The sequence below is a fragment of the Ustilago hordei genome, assembly GCF_900519145.1.
Source record: "Ustilago hordei strain Uho2 genome assembly, contig: UHO2_contig_13, whole genome shotgun sequence".
In the NCBI taxonomy this organism is placed as follows: domain Eukaryota; kingdom Fungi; phylum Basidiomycota; class Ustilaginomycetes; order Ustilaginales; family Ustilaginaceae; genus Ustilago; species Ustilago hordei.
In genome coordinates this window covers 694,221-710,795 of record NW_024545290.1, presented here as the reverse complement: position 1 = coordinate 710,795, position 16,575 = coordinate 694,221, and the positions used below count along the sequence as shown (strand labels likewise).

The 16,575-nt window shown below is 50.9% G+C and overlaps 3 protein-coding genes across 3 annotated transcripts; 2 read left to right on the top strand and 1 right to left on the bottom strand.

The window, feature by feature from the left end:
- Positions 1-475: 475 nt before the first annotated feature.
- On the top strand, positions 476-2,398 carry UHO2_05479 (related to SNX41 - sorting nexin, mediate distinct retrieval pathways from endosomes; the record flags this gene model as incomplete). The annotated part of the gene is made up of 1 exon (XM_041560294.1): positions 476-2,398. The coding sequence occupies one exon, from the start codon at positions 476-478 to the stop codon at positions 2,396-2,398; it is 1,923 nt and encodes a 640-aa protein (XP_041416228.1).
- A 6,472-nt stretch (positions 2,399-8,870) lies between these two features.
- On the bottom strand, positions 8,871-9,320 carry UHO2_05478 (uncharacterized protein; the record flags this gene model as incomplete). Its single annotated transcript, XM_041560293.1, has 1 exon — positions 8,871-9,320. The coding sequence occupies one exon, from the start codon at positions 9,318-9,320 to the stop codon at positions 8,871-8,873; it is 450 nt and encodes a 149-aa protein (XP_041416227.1).
- A 2,520-nt stretch (positions 9,321-11,840) lies between these two features.
- On the top strand, positions 11,841-16,019 carry UHO2_05477 (uncharacterized protein; the record flags this gene model as incomplete). The annotated part of the gene is made up of 3 exons (XM_041560292.1): positions 11,841-12,735; positions 12,776-12,827; positions 12,860-16,019. The coding sequence occupies 3 exons, from the start codon at positions 11,841-11,843 to the stop codon at positions 16,017-16,019; spliced, it is 4,107 nt and encodes a 1,368-aa protein (XP_041416226.1).
- Between the last annotated feature and the right edge of the window lie 556 nt (positions 16,020-16,575).

The following is a 16,575-nucleotide window of genomic DNA, read 5'->3' as shown; positions in this document are numbered from 1 at the left end:
AAGCCGAGCATCTGATGAGGTGGAAGCAAGTGCATCGCCCTTTTCTCGCACGGAAGAAATCTCTCCCAAAATGGCACTGCGATAAATGTTAAGCCTTGGGCGAAACGCGGCACCAGAGCACACGGGAGACACGGCACAGCGCACAGAGCACAGAGCAGATATGACAACGAGAAACAGGCTGTGTCGGTTAGGGGAGTCACATCCATCATCACGACGACATCCTCCTTTCACCTCGTCGCATCTGCATCGGCACGCCGCACGCGGCAGCATATTTCGCACCTCCTCTACGCCAGCTTTGGCATCCAGTGTAACTGCTCTCGGCAACGACGACGAAATCGTGACAATACAAGCGACGACACAGGTTACAAACCCCATGCAAGGATCCCGATTGAAAATCGAAAGACTCGGTACTAGCAGTGACATAGTATCCTAGAAACATCAGTGCGCTTCTACCACTGCGCTACCCTCGCCCAACATGAGCGCAAATCAAAATGACGATCTGAACCCGTTTCAGATTCCCGACGACGAGAATGGCGCTTCCAAAGCGGCGGCCGATGCCACCAACCAGGCTTTGGCTGCATCTTCGCACTCATCCGTACGCAACGCCACAGATGGCGATGCGAATAGAGTCCCAGAAGATGACGATGGTCAAGGATGGGGAAGCTCTTCCTCTCGAGCGCTGATGGACGCTGCTACTGGTAATCCATCCTCCACTTCAGCTGGAGGCGCAGGCGCAGCCGGTAACACCTTTTCACCTTCTTCCATGCTTCGAGCCACCTTCGCCTCGCCTCTCTCCGTAATCGAGATTGTAGATGCGCAGAAGTCCGGCGACGGCGGTTCCTCATTCATCGTCTATGTCATCCGCAACGCTTCAACAGAAGCCAAACGTCGATACTCTGAATTCGAAGCATTACGTGAAGCGCTCATCCGTTTGCATCCTACCATCATCATCGCTCCTATTCCTTCGAAACATACACTGTCCGACTACGCTGCTAAACAGAGCAAAGCCAAAGAAGACGCTACCATCATTGCGCGTCGTAAACGCATGCTTCAGAGCTTCCTCCGTCGATGCGACAACCATCCCAAGCTGCGAGGAGACGAAGTGCTGCAGAAGTTCCTCGACGGACGGTATCACTGGAACGACATTACCGCCAGTCCGCCAATGGCGCATTTGTCCAAGAACAACCTCCGTGCTCCGGTACAGAATCCTGCCGATCCACACGCTAGTCCAGCATACGCGCACCTCCCGCTGCCTTCGTCGGTGTCGTCACTACGACAGCCGAATCAGAGGTTTATTGATTCGGAAGCGTTTACGAATCGTTTTGCGAACCACCTTTCGGGTAGTATGGAGAAAGTGAATCGGAGGTTGATGCGGAGATGGACGGAAGCGTCTACGGATTATGCTGAGTTGGGGGCAATTTTGAATGGCTTTTCGCTCACAGAAAGTGGCCAGTTGGCCACGGCGATTGAAAGAACAGGACAGGCGGCGGACGCGGCGTACATTGCAACGGGTCAAATGCTCAGAACGTGGGAAGAGAAGTTTACGGAACCTTTGCACGAGTATACTCAATTTGCGGCGATTCTGCAGAAGGTGTTGAAGTGGAGACATTTGAAGCATTTGCAGTATGAATTGGCACAGGATGCATTGGAGGCGAAAAAGACTCAACTTGAGGAGCTGGAGAGGGTGGAGAATGAAGCAAAGAGATTGGATGAGGCTTTGGAGAGAGGTGGGGCCGGGTTGTTGAGCAATAATGGGAGAGTGAGCGGTGGAGGGATTGATGCGAACGGGATAAGGGATGGAGTCGGGTCTGGGTTCCGACCTTGTTCCTCCGTCTATGGTCGGGCTAGTGATCAGGAACCCGATTCGACGAGCAACAGTAAAGCCACCGAGGCTAACCCCTCCTCCACTACGACAGACGCCAGCGCTCGATCTCGAGCAACCTCGCCGCCAGCATCACCCTCCAAACGTTCTTCTTCCCGCAGCACCGGCTACGGTCTCCTCGGCGCAATCACTCACACATTCCAATCAGTCATGGATGTAGACCGCGATGCATCCCGTCGATCCAACATCTCCAAATTGCGTGAAGAAATCGCTCTCCTCCAAGAAGGTCTCGCCCTCACATCGAACGATTTACACTATGCCACAACAGCGATTCAAGCAGATCTGGATAGGTTTCAAAGACAAAAGGTGAGCGACTTCAGGGAGATGATGTTGGACTTTGCCAAGATGCATAAAGAGTTTGCTCAGGCGAATTTGGATAATTGGAAAGAAGCGAAGAGGGAGATGGATAGTGTGGAAAGACCAATGGGGATGCCGGAGAGTAGTTTGGGGAGGAGAGAGAGGGAGGGGGTTGCTAACCCCGGTGGTTCTGGCGAGGCAGGAAGGAGGAGAAGTTGAGGATGGGATCAGGGTTTGGATGTGAACTCATGATTGCACTGTTTATTCAAGATTGTATAATGCTATGTTGCGATGTGTGATGGCGTGAGGATAGTGGTATTGCGTTGGTCAGAAGCTTTACCGAAAAGGTCGGTAAAGTTGGCATGCCATTGTAACTGACCAATCACCACATCAGCAAACTCTTCAAGAGCCTCTAAGCATGCCTCTTCCTTTGACTCCTCTTCGGAGCGGTTGTGAATGCCAAAATACTCCACAAGCCCTTTAGCTGCTGTGGAGATTCTTTCCAGGGCAGCTTCTGCATCTGTTCCCTTGGCAATATCAACACTTCTGTAAGCCAAATTGATATTGCTCTGCAAAGGCACTGGTCTTTGGGGTGAAGCTCTATAACCCTGTGAAAGAGAGGGCCCTGGTCTCATTTGACTTGTCACCAACCCAGCTTCAGCAGCAGTTTGCTTGGAACTGCTCAGAGGATTGGAGGAGGTGGTGGTGGGTTGGCCTGCACCATGTCAGGCCACCTTGTATCCAGCTCCTCTTTTTGTGCCCTGGTTGTCAAACTTATTCCCACAGTGCACCCTTAGAATCTTGGGGGTGACACCAGCAAGATAGTCATTGAGACTTACCTTGTCATATTGCAGGTGGCCAAAGACAGCTGAGCTGCTGTAGACCATGACATCAGCAACTATGTGAGCCTTGCCCTGGCTCACAAGCCCATCCCACTTTGTGACTAGAGTCTGATCCAGCCAGAACTTGTGGTGACAGGGGGGATTTGACTTGCCATTGCAAGGCTTGCACTTTACCTCATAGCTGCCAGAGTCAGCAGGCACACAGTCAATGCTGACCTGCAAGCATCTTTCACACGGCCCACAGTGCCTGGCAGCCAGAATCTTGTGAGCCCTGTGTCATGGGCCTGGATGCGCAGAGAAGAAGGAAGAACCGAAGTTCATATGAAGGCAGCACAGGAATCAAGGGATCGGGTGGAATGTAGGATTTGTGGCAGAGCTCACTGAGATTGGCAGTATAATTAGCTCTATGACAGATCACAGCAAAATCGGCATGAGCATCAACCATATCATGAATCCTGCCAGAATCTGCAGCAAGCAAGATTGTGTGACAGATTCCACAGAGATCAGTAGTAAGGATGTCTGTATGATGATTCACATGCGAGGAGGACCAAGCTCTGCTGGGCCGAGGACCAAGTTTTGCCAAGATGGGGACCAAGCTCAGTGACATGTGGTCAGTTACCACTCAGGGGCACACAGGACAGGAGTAAAGGGGAACTGTGCCAGGGGTCTCACGCCTGAAACCCAGGTCGGTCTGTCGAGATACTCGGTGACTATCAAACTGTGTGACAGCTATTGTCTCAGTATCAGTCTCGATGAGCTAGTCACTTGGTGACTATCAAGTTGTGCAATGACAGTGGGTGGCATTTGTTGTATATACTATCATAGGTTTTGGCTGACCTCTGTGGACACTCTGTTCAGGGGTAGCTTGGCATGATCAATATCAATGTGTAGGTTATGATGACACCAAGGTCTGGTGTGAGTGTTGATGATGATGAGGTTGTTGATGGTGTTAGTGATAAGGTTGGTGGCATCAACACAAGTGTCCAGTGTGTTGACTGATGCTTGAGGCGATCCCCAGACCACAGTGGACTACTGCCTTCAGTTCTATCTATATCCAGACCACTGACCTGCTATGGGCTGCCTTCGGATGTCAGGTAATGGTGATACAACACACACACTATGATGAGGAGCAACCTTGATAGATTGCTGCTATGCTGACTGAAACTAATATATACTTATGCTGAAGTGATAACTAGTTATGATGGGTGTAGAGTGGATGAGGATCCACTCAACCTTTGATGATGAGAAAGCATGGTTATATACCTCTTCACAGCATCGCCAGCGATGCTGCTCCTGCTCTCTCTCTCCAGAGAGTACCTTCTTCATCGAGTACTGTACAGGGGGCCCCTCTAGCGCCACTCCTGTCCTCCTTGAGCTATCCTGCTTGCTTGGCACCCCTGTGCCTCTTGAGCTGTGTCGACTCCTTCGACACTGCTCCTCCTCCTTGCTATCTGTCATGGGCCTGAATGCTCAAGAAGCAGGAGGGTCATGTCAGGGGTCTCGCGCCTGAAACCCAGGTCGGTCTGTTGAGATACTTGGTGACTATCAAACTGTGCAACAGCTATTGTCTCAGTATTGGTCTCAATGAGTTAGTTGCTTCAGTGACTATCAAGTTGCGTGATGACAGCAGGTGGCATTCATTGTATATACTATTGTAGGTTTTGGCTGACCTCTGTGGACACTCCATTCAGGGGTAGCTCGGCATGATCAATAACAATATGTAGGTTATGATGACACCAAGGTCTGGTGTGAGTGTTGATGATGATGAGGTTGTTGATGGTGTTAGTGATAAGGTTGGTGGCATCAACACAAGTGTCCAGTGTGTTGACTGATGCTTGAGGTGATCCCTGGACCGCAGTGGACTACTGCCTTTGGTTCTATCTATATCCAGACTGCTGACCTGCTATGGGTTGCCTTCGGATGTCAGGTAATGGTGATACAACACACACACTATGATGAGGAGCAACCTTGATAGATTGCTGCTATGCTGACTGAAACTAATATATACTTATGCTGAAGTGATAACTAGTTATGATGGGTGTAGAGTGGATGAGGATCCACTCAACCTTTGATGATGAGAAAGCATGGTTATATACCTCTTCACAGCGTCACCAGCGACGCTGCTCCTGCTCTCTCTCTCCAGAGAGTACCTTCTTCATCGAGTACTGTACAGGGGGCCCTTCTGGCACCACTCCTGTCCTCCTTGAGCTATCCACTCCTTCGACACTGCTCCTCCTCCTTGCTATCCTGCTTGCTTGGCACCCTTGTGCCTCTTGAGCTGTGTCAACTCCTTCGACACTGCTCCTCCTCCTTGCTATCCTGCTTGTTTGGCACCCTTGTGCCTCCTGAGTGGTGTCGAATCCTTCGACACTGCTCCTCCTCCTCAGGACCTGCTTGCCAGTTCCTTATACACTGCTCCTTCTCCTTTGACTGGTGACAGTTCCTTTGACTCTTGTCTCTCAAGCCCCTGAGTGGTAACCATCTGCATGCTCCTTGAGCTTGGTCCTCTTCATGGCTGTGCCTGGCCCTCCTTGCATATGGGCTCGGTCCTCCTTTGCATGTGAGTCTGTAGGAGTCCATGGTCTCCATGGAGACTGCACTACAGCCATGCTCTCTAATGGTATCGGCTAGATCTTCGATACCTGTGCTCCTTCCATATGAACCAGTGACCCTCCTGCTTCTTGAGCATCCAGGCCCATGACATGAGGTTTCGGCGGGGGGACGAGACTAACAAGCACGAGGAGAAGGAGAAATCAGTAAGAAGGGTGTTAGAACCGATTTGAGCGAAAAATGTGAGAGTAGAGGCACTATTACAGACTACATGGAAATCTGTCACAGTACTTGTGGTATGGCAGATTTCAGGAAGAGGACTCAAAATACTACTCTCACCATACAAGAAGTGGGTCAAGAGCATGGTACTCAACAGCCAGGCTCATAATCAACATCACAGGAGTCAGGCCACAGACTCAGTTCAAGAAACAAGGGCATTGATATTACAGAATGAGACATGTCACTACATGTTGACATAGGAAGAAGGAGGAGGAGGAGGGGCAAGTGATGAACAGATCACCAGTTCCTCCTCAGTAGGGGCAACCCACTCGTGAAGGAGGTCTGGGGGACCACCAGACTCCATGACAGACCCATGAGGCTGATGCTCCAAGTACAGTCGGTCATGACACTTGATGTATAGCTGGAGCATATGGAGGAGGGAACTTACCAATTCCTGTCGGTGTAAGTGCCACATGACCTGCATTGTGGCCACCCAGCCATGGGTCGTCACTGGGTTGGTGGTTCATTCCTCTGACTGAACCAAGCCAGGACCATATCCATCTGCTACAGTTAGGTGTGCGTGTTCTACCTGATGAGACCCACGAGGTTGCAGACTCAGAGTCCCATCACTGGTGTAATCCATGCTGGGATGGGCTGGGATGCTATGCTCGCAGTGACCCAACCCAGCCAAGTAGCAGTGCACACAGGCACAAGGGATTTGGGTATGCTCACCAAATGGGTTGGTAAATGCAGACACAAAGCAGCTAAAAAGTGAAGAAAGGAGATCATCAGTATCAGTTCAGAGTCGAAAGCGAAGTGTGAGAAGTGTACTTATGGAATGCCTAAGTTGAAGCAGCAACGACACTGCCAACTCGGCCATGGCATGCAACCCTCCATGAGGCGAAGCATGACTAAACAGTGAAGACATTTAGCTGGTAAAGAACCAACTGGTATGTCCCAGTCGGGAGGGTAGTAATGGTCAGTGACCTGAGTCAAGAGCTTGGCCATGACAAATTGTTCTGACCACCCAGCAATTTCACCATTGCTGGGAAGGTGGCAGTCTGGAGGAGGAGTTCGTCGAGCCACCCAGTGGGGAGGGGGCGTCAAAGGTTGGACCACCAGCCGATATACTGGAGTCTCAGCCTGAGGGGCCAACAGGATCGTGTCAATCACCTCATCAGCAGCAGGTGGTGGAGTGGGAGACTGGGCCAATTCAGCCTCCCAAACTGCTTGGCACTCCAGATTCATCATCTCCAGTGCAGCACATCGTGAGTTGACCTCATACAGGTCAATGGCTGGAGAAACCAGGGAATGGTCATTCCCCATGGGGTTTGGAACGATGGGAGCCAAGTACAGGGAAGGGAGGGGAGTGATGACTGCATCATCATCCATCCCCAAGAAAAGAGGCTCCAGTGGTGAATGAGCCACCAGAGAAGCCAGGGGAACAGCAGAAGAAGGAGGAGGCAGAGGTTCAGCTGTTGGAGCCGAATCCTCATGCAGACGTAGTCGAGGAATGATCTGACAATGACTAGAGGTGGGAGTAGCATCATTAGCAGAGGACCACGAATGAGTATTGTAACAAGAGCTCATGCTGATGATGAGTAGATGGAACAAGATGGTAGTATGACTTAGACATGGTGCAAAACATGCCTCGATGGAGCTCAGCTCTTAAGAGGGGGGTAATGTCATGGGCCTAAGCTGCACAGAGCGAGGGAAGGCCGAATTGATATGAAGGTAGCGCAGGAATTGTGGGATCGGGCAGATCATAAGGTTTGCAGCAGGACTCACCAAGATCGGCAGTAGAATCAGCTCTATGGCAGATCGCAGCGAAATCGGCACAAGCATTGTTGATATCACGAATTCCACCAGAATCTGCAGCAAGCGAGATCATGTGGCAGATTCCGTGGAGATTGGTAGTAAGGATGTCCGTACAACGATTCACATGCGAGAGGGACCGAGCTCAGTGACATGCAGTTGGTTACCACTCAGGGGCCCACAGGACAGGAGTAAAGGAGAACCATCGCTGGTCACAGGAAGGAGGGCTGTGTAAAAGACACCAGTGAGAGGGACATGAAGAGGAGGAGCAGTGTCAATGAAGTTGACACAGCTCAGGAAAGACAGGGGGGACAAGGCTTGATATGGAGGAGGGGCCTCTTTGGAGATCCCTGTACAGTACTCGACAAAGAGGGTACTCTCTGGAGAGAGAGAGAGCAGGAGCAGTGTCGCTGGTGATGCTGCAAAGAGATATATAGCCATACCTTCTCATCACAAATGGTTGAGTGGATCCTCATCCACTCTATACACCATAATAACTAGTATTACTTCAAGCAAATAAGTATCATTAGTTCACAGTCAGCATAGTAGTAATCAATAGATTGCTCCTCATTGAAGTGCATGTGTTGTATCACCATTTCCTGATGTCCGAAGGTGGTTTGTAATGAACCAGTGGTCTGGATAGCAATAGAACTGAAGGCAGTTGTCCACTGCAGCCTGGGGATCACCTCAAGTGCTAGTCAACACACTGGACACTTGTGTCAACATCATCAATCCATACTCACACCAGACCATTGGTGTCAACATCAAGTTCCCTTAGAGTCATATTGTAGTTTGATCATGCTGAGCTACCTCTGGATGGAGTGTCCACAGTGGTCAGTCAAAATCTGTCATAACGTCAATACAACTACAGATTCCAATGAGAAAAGCAGTAGAGATGACTCTGTCGCATATTTCACTAGGAATCGAAATACCATTGGCACTGTTGCATAACTTGACAGAATCGGTGATAGTACTGATACTACTACTGATCTCAGGTTTCAGGTGTGCGACCTCTGACAACCAGCAATTCCAACAGCATGCAGAGAGCTCAGAGTATCTGTGATGGCTTTGACACAATGGAGACCATGCAGCATGATGCGATTCTTGGACTCTTTGCCCCTCTGGACCAAGCCCTGAATGTCAATGATGTTGTGCTGTGACAAGTAGCTCTTGACAATCTGTGAAGAGGCAATCGAGTGCCCAACAGAGAGCCTCTTTGCTCCCTCTGTCACTGAGGTACAGTCCAGCATCTGAATTGTCATGCATCAAAGCAAGTACATTGTGTATTCAGGCATGCCAGCAGCAAGAGCAATCTTTTTTGTGGCAACATCAGACATATTTGTCATCCAGGGTGCCAATTCCGAGATGACCCAATTGCTGCTGCTTGTTGGGCTGTTGTTGTCAGCTGCAAGCAAAGTGGAAGTGGAAGTGGCACTTTGATGCTGGGCCATTGCTACTGAAGTGGTACCTCTTCCTGAAGACAATGCTGACTTGATTGCATGAAGCACAAAGCGATCTTTGGCCTCAGCCTTAATGGGAATAGGAAGGAACTCACCCACATATTTAAAGTATTCTGGATCAGCTGTCTCCATCATGCTGGCAATGCTGATGCCATGGTCAAAGATGCCATCCTCTTCGGCCAGCTGGGCAAGGATGATTGCTGGCTCCATGAAGGCTGGACTGCCATTGTCATAAAGGGGTTGACTCTGGTACATGTTGGGATTGGTTTGTCCACCCTTCAAATTACAGAAGGTGACCTTGCAGCCAAGGTGGTATTGGGTTCATCAACATTGTGAAGGTTGCACTTCATGACCTGAATCCCAAACAACAAGCATGCCACCATCATCCTCCATCAACTTGTTATCATCATCATCTTGTTCATCATCATCATCATTGTCCCAGAGTGTCAGGTAGAAATCTAGATCACAATACTTGAGGGCATCAGTTGCAAGCCTAGTGAGTGCCACCTTGCCAGGTCGAGCTGTGCAGTATGAGACAATGAGGTGGAGAGCAGCAAGCTGCAGCTGCTCATGAGGACAACAAAGCAAAAGATGATTGCCAAAGATGCCATCTGTGATAAAAGTGACAAGATCACAATAACATGCCACTGGTTTGGGTTTTGCTTTGTGGATGCTTTCCACTGTAATCAGTGCCAACACTTCCAAGGCAATGTTATAGTCAATCCACTTGTGTGTCAGATGGTAATAGATGGTCTTGATGTGCTGCCAGCTGCTGCAAGCCATAGATAGGTATTGCTTCTGCTCTGGGTTGACAAACAACTCTTTCTGATGATAGATGCAGAATTTGGCAACCATCTTCCAAAACAAGCAATTAGCTGAGACATTGTGTCTAGGTGGGGATGAGAGGATGTCATCAGCAGTGATGATTGAGTGAGGACCATAAGCATGTGGGAGGAAAACCTTGTCACAAAAAGTATGCAAGACTTGCTCCACCACAGCATTCCCCAAGTGGGTGCCAGGTGAGAGGTGTTGTGCATGGAACATATCATTAAGGTCTTGCTCCACCTCAGCTAGATTCTTGCACAACTCCAAGAAGGCTGGATTATCATCAAAGCAATTCGATACCTCCTTGGCCTGCCTGACAAGGTGTTCCTCTGTGAGGGAGGTGTGGTCACCAAACTTGCCAATGCGAGTTGCTCCTGTTGGCACTACCTGGCCAAATCCCTGAAGAGGGTGTGAAGGTGCATTTGACATGGTAGAGAGAAGAGGATACAAGGTGCAGAGTTTGATGGCAAACAAGTGGTACCTTCTGTGACCAGAGGAGGAGCATGATTGCAAGAGAGTGCCACTTTGGAAGCAAAGTGGTGCTGAAAGTGAATTTGATTGGCTTGGTTGGTTGCAAGAGGGATGCTACAGACAAATTTAGAGTGAAGCTGAGAGAAAGAAGCTGAAGGTCAAGGAAGACGAGGGAAAGGAAGGGCAAATCTGGGATGTGGGAATGATCTGGGCCCCTTATATGCACCATGAAAAGCCAGCAGCAAGCAAGTCCTGCCAAAGGGAGAGCATCATTCCCTTTCCCAAGGGCAACACTGGCACCATGCCAGGCTGAGCAAGGTTGATGCTTTCACCCAAGCTGTCCAGCTAGCCAGCCTGGACCACTCATTGTTGGCTGAGGTGCTGAAGGGAAGAAGAGGAGGAGAGAAGCCAAGGCTGAAGGTGAAGCTGAGCTGAACCATTGTTTTGAATTGCTCGAGCCATCCCATCCCTTTCATCAAGGTACTGAGCCAAAGTCGCCAATGTGACACTTGAGTTGCTGAGCCATGTTGCCTTGGCTTGAGATGAGGCAACAAGATGACTCAGCTGCCAGATTGACAAGAACAAGGAGTAGTATGGAAAGGAACAAGAGGAGGAGAAGGAAGACAGATAGGCTGAACACAGACTGACTGCCTGCCTGGCATGCATCTGTGCATTTGTGTGTCCATGCCTGTGTTGCTTGATGTGACTTTGGAAAGAAACACACCTCCTCAATGTGACTGTGGAGAAGAACAGGAGAGGAAAAAAGGACTCAACTCAACTCTGCTTGACTGAAGCTGACATAATCCCCCATGTCACCTCCTCGCCTTCGTTGAGAACGATTTGCTTCCCTGAACCTCCGGGTGCTTAGATTGACATCTCCTGATAAACGATGTCAAAGAGCCAAATTCTTCAACAGACCGAAGCTGACATAATCCCCCTTGTCCGCTTCTCGGCTTCGTCAAGAAAGGTTTGTTTCCCTCCAACTCCGACCAGAGCCGATCTGATCGGAGATCAGGCAAGAGCCAATCCGGTTAGATGACCGATCTCACCAGAGATCGGGTACAACACAGTCCCGCTCGTTGTCAAGCTAGATCATTAAGTACAACAGCTCCCACACTCGGCATGTGCCACCACGATGTATATATATCAAGCTGAGAGCAAGTTGAGGAAGTTGAAGCCGCACAAAGCGTGGAGACAGCATGAGGGTAGTGCTTACGGCCGAGTAGAAGGACTAAAATGTGTCACAACCTACTCAAGGCAAATGCTTTGTTATGCTCCGCAGTTAATGCGGCTCTCCGCCGCTCTCCTTTTGTATATATATAGACTCCTCGCTCTCTCGCTCTCTGTCTCTTACCACCATCATCATCGTTCAATACCATACTCCTCAACTGATTAAGAGTCTGAAGCTCAGCAGCTTCCAGCCCACCGCCACCAAGATAGAGTCTGAAGCTCAGCAGCTTCCAGCCCACCGCCACCAAGATGCCACCAAGAGTAGACAGCGTAGCGCTACTCGAACGCACAATGCAAATGATCAGGGAAACTCACATCGACTGGGATGAAGACCAAGTCCTGGAGCGCGCCTTCTCGCTAATAAACATCCAACCCAACACCAACCAAGCGGAGAAGATCCCCAAGTCGGTGCTCAGCATCATATCGCAAATCGTCAAGCTCAACGAGAACAACTGGGCCATCTGGGAGCCGATGTTCATGGACTGTATCCGGCCGGTCAAGAACGCCAAGCGGATCCTCACTGAGGAGATTCCCAGGGGCCACACCGACTATGATGAGGAACTGGACAGCCACTTGCTGGGCCTCATCCTATCCTCCTGCGACCACGGACCCACCAGCCGCATCGACACCTACACAGTGCGGGAGCAAGGTGAGGAGGAGCAACTCGGCTCTACACTCTACAGGAAACTCAAGGCCGCACTCACAATAAACGACGAAGTTAAACTCTCCGCCATCCACGACCGAGTACACGAAGTAAAACTAGCCCAGCGGAACATTGTCAACCTCGGTAAGGAGCTCGACCAAATCTGGAATGACGCAGCCAGGCTCGGAAGCCGCATGGACGAAAAGCTCAAGAAGTCTACTCTGTACCGCTGCGTCAAGGACGACTGGCTCTACACCCAGACAGTAGACTCCCTCAAAGCCGCTCAACCTGGTTGCAGCTACGAGTATGCCTACCATGCACTAGCCAAGAAGCACCAAGAAGCCGAGCTCTCAGGTCGTATCCGAGCCACGGCCAGAGTTGCAAGCAACAGAAGTCCGGCAGGCCAAGCTGGCGAGCACAGGCAGGTCCTTAACCAAGAGGGCTACAACAGGGGCAGGCGTGACCCTGCGCACCCTAATGAACCGGCCAAGTGCTACAAGTGTAGGCAACCCGGGCACATCGCCATCAACTGCACCAACAGCCAGGAGCGAACCCCTACTCAGCAGGAATAGGGACTCGGGTGCACCTCTTTCGTAAGCAACACTGGCAACCGCAACCAAGACAGCACGTGGATTCTCGACTCAGGAGCTACACATCACATGGTACGTGATGGGGGTAAGCTCATTGCTTCGACGCCGAAGCAAGGATCCGTAGACACTGCTGGGCATGAACGGTTGCGGGTACAGGCTATAGGCGATGCAACTTTGCGAGTAAGAGACGTCAAGATACCGCTCACTGATGTACTTCACGTCCCCAACCTTAGCAAGAACCTATTGTCAATCCCAGCGCTGACTGAAAATGGTGCACGCGTGATATTTGAAGAGTCTGGAGCTACTATCCTCCAACACGATGGGAGCATGGTCAAGAGCAAGACCAACCGGCGCAAGAAGAGATGGGAGGTCTACAGTGACGCCCTAGCAGCACAGCTCAATGATCCCCTAGAGGGCATTGATGCCACCACAACACCAGCAAAGCCCGCAAGCCACACAACGAGCAAACTATGGCATGAACGATTCGGTCACCCTGGCAGGAACAAGACCAAGCAAATCCAGGCCCACTACTTAGGAAAAGAGACACAGCTTGGACATGACGCAAGGGACTGCAACTGTTGCAGCCAAGCAAAGCAAACACGCGCAAGAATGACAAGCAGCAAGACAGAGCGAGCCCAGGCACCTCTGGAGCTGGTACACATTGACCTGATGACGGACCTGAAAGGCCATCCCAACTACCACCACGCATTGATAGTTGTAGATGACTCGTCATCTTACGTATATGTGAAACCACTCCTCAGCAAGGCCGAAGCGTTCCCTGCCCTAAAAGCATGGATCAAGACGGCAGAGATAGCAACGGACCACACACTAAAGTGCATCCGCAGCGACAACGGAACAGAGTGGTCCAGCTTTGGAGCAGAGGAATGGAAACGAGAAGCAGGGTTCAGGTGGCAGAAAACCACACCATACGTCAGCGCCCAGAACGGGAGAGCAGAGCGCATGATTAGATCCCTTCAAGAAAAAATGCGTGCAATGCTGGTTCAGAGATCGGTACCAAAGGAGCTGTGGCCCTACGCCATCATGGCCGCAGGGCACACACTGAACTTGACACCCTCCACCGAAGCAAATAGGGTTCCATACGAGGACTTCTATCGCAAGTCTGCGCATGGTTTGGCCAAGCAGCTGCGTGTCTTCGGTTGCCTCGCTTGGGTCCACCTCCCCAGGAAAGATCACGCAGGAAAGCACGGCGTAAGAGCAATCCCAGGAATCATGGTCGGATACGATGACGAGCACAAGGGATGGAAATTCTTCACCCCCGGCCACTCCCCATCCATACGGTGGAGCAACTCAGCCACATTCCACGAAGCCAAAGGTTGGCATGATCGCCCCAGCGTGCAGAGCCCACTGCAGTTCGGGTTCGAGAGCCTCGAAGCAGAAGGCACTAGACCCGAGGCAGATAGTGACAAGCCCGAACTGGAGGTGGAAGTACTCGACATGGAGGATCCACTCCCCGAGCCACACACTGCACCGCCCACCGACCCTACCGACGACAACAGGTCGGAGCTCGATGTCGAAGAGATGATTGGAGAAGCACATACAGCCGCCTTGAACCTCACGCCGACCTTAAAGGAAGCACTTGCCGGTGATGATGCGCAACAATGGCAGGAAGCCATACGCAAGGAGCTAGATGGACTCGAGGCAATGGGAACATGGGAGATAGTGGATGTTCCACCAAACACTAGACTGGTCGACTCCAAAATAGTCCTTCGGCTAAAATTGGATGCCGACGGCATACCCGTCCGGCACAAAGCAAGACTCGTCGCACGGGGCTTCACACAGCGGGAGGGTATTGACTTTGAAGAGACCTTCGCGCCTGTGGCACCACTCAGCGCAATAAGAGCCCTGTTATCCTTGGCAGTAGAGCGCAACTGGGAAGTCCATCAGCTCGACATCACAATGGCTTACCTTAACTCCACGCTCAACCACGTGATCTACATGAAACCACCGGAAGGCGCCAAGGTGCCGACGGGGAAAGCCTACCGAGTCATCAAGGGACTATATGGTCTTAAACAGTCGGGACGGGAGTGGAACATGGAATTTGATAAGTTCCTGCGACGTTCAAACTTCCACAGGCTCGACTGCGCACCATGCATCTACACCAGAGGAGAAGGGGATAACTTCGCAATAGTGGTCATCTATGTCGATGACACGTTAATTATAGCCCCAACCCTAGAAACAGTAAGGCGCATCAAGGAGGAAATAGGCCAAAAATGGCGGATGGAGGATGGCGGCAACGTCTCCCACTTCCTCGGGATCAAAATCACCAGGAATCGAGAAGCAAAAACCATGGATCTCGAGCAAACCAGCTATGTCAAGCAGCTTCTGGATGAACACCTGGACAAGCGCAGGAGGAAATCTAGCGTCCCACTCCAAGATATCCCAGTCCCAGAGACGGCAGCAAGCATGGCAGAGCGAAAGGAATACCCACAGATCGTTGGCAAACTTCTGTGGCTGTCAAATGGAACACGTCCGGACATCAGCCAAGCCGTCGGCGTGCTTGCACGCTACATGACACAGCCGTCAAAGGAGCATTACAACGCTGCACAAAAGGTACTCCAATATTTGGACCACACACGTGACACCCACTTGCAATATGGCAGCGACAAGCAACAAGATTTCCTGACAGCGCACAGCGATGCAAACTGGGCAAGCGATGCCACAGCACAACGCAAGAGCTCATCTGGCTCAGCGGTGTTCGTGTGCGGCAACCTGGTAGCATGGAAGTCAGCTCTTCAGCGCTGCACCGCCCTATCGGCAGTGGAAGCAGAATTCGTAGCCGCGACAGAAGCCGCACGAGAGATCCTGTTCTTCAAACACCTCTTCAAGACCGTAGGCATTGACGTCGGTATCCCCACAATCTTTTCGGACAACACTGGCACTATTCAGGTTAGCAAGGATCCCGCGCAACACTGGAAGTTAAAGCACATCGATACCAAGTACCATTTCATCAGAGATAACGTGCAAGACGGAAAGGTCAAGATCAAGTACATCAACACTGCAGACAACTTAGCAGACCTCTTTACCAAGCCGGTGGGAAAGACCACGTTACAGCGCGCGCGACAGGGATTGGGACTGAAGGCCAAGCATGATGCAGTGGATCGGCAGCCTCCTGCCTTACCACTGAGGGAGGCAGTTGAGGAAGTTGAAGCCGCACAAAGCGTGGAGACAGCATGAGGGTAGTGCTTACGGCCGAGTAGAAGGACTAAAATGTGTCACAACCTACTCAAGGCAAATGCTTTGTTATGCTCCGCAGTTAATGCGGCTCTCCGCCGCTCTCCTTTTGTATATATATAGACTCCTCGCTCTCTCGCTCTCTGTCTCTTACCACCATCATCATCGTTCAATACCATACTCCTCAACTGAGCACCAGGCACCCCCCACGTTCTTTAGTCGATTGAGTATACACGTTTCTGTCCTAAAACAGCAGTGACATCGTGCTCCGACCCCACCGATCGCCAGTCATCGGGACCCGTGCGATCCACTTTTTCTCAGTTACAAGGCAACCGAATCCAGTTGCGCGCAGTGAGCCTCCCACGACCACCACAACCATAACTTGGATGCCTCGATCGGTTGGTGCGGTTTGATCTCGAATGCACACAGAAGCCCAAGAGGGTACAACATTCTCATCGTGTGTCCGATCGTAAGGTCGAGGAAAACATATATACACAATAGATCCACGTCTCCTTCTCTATGCCTCCCCATCAAATAAACCTCACCCCATTCCCCCTTG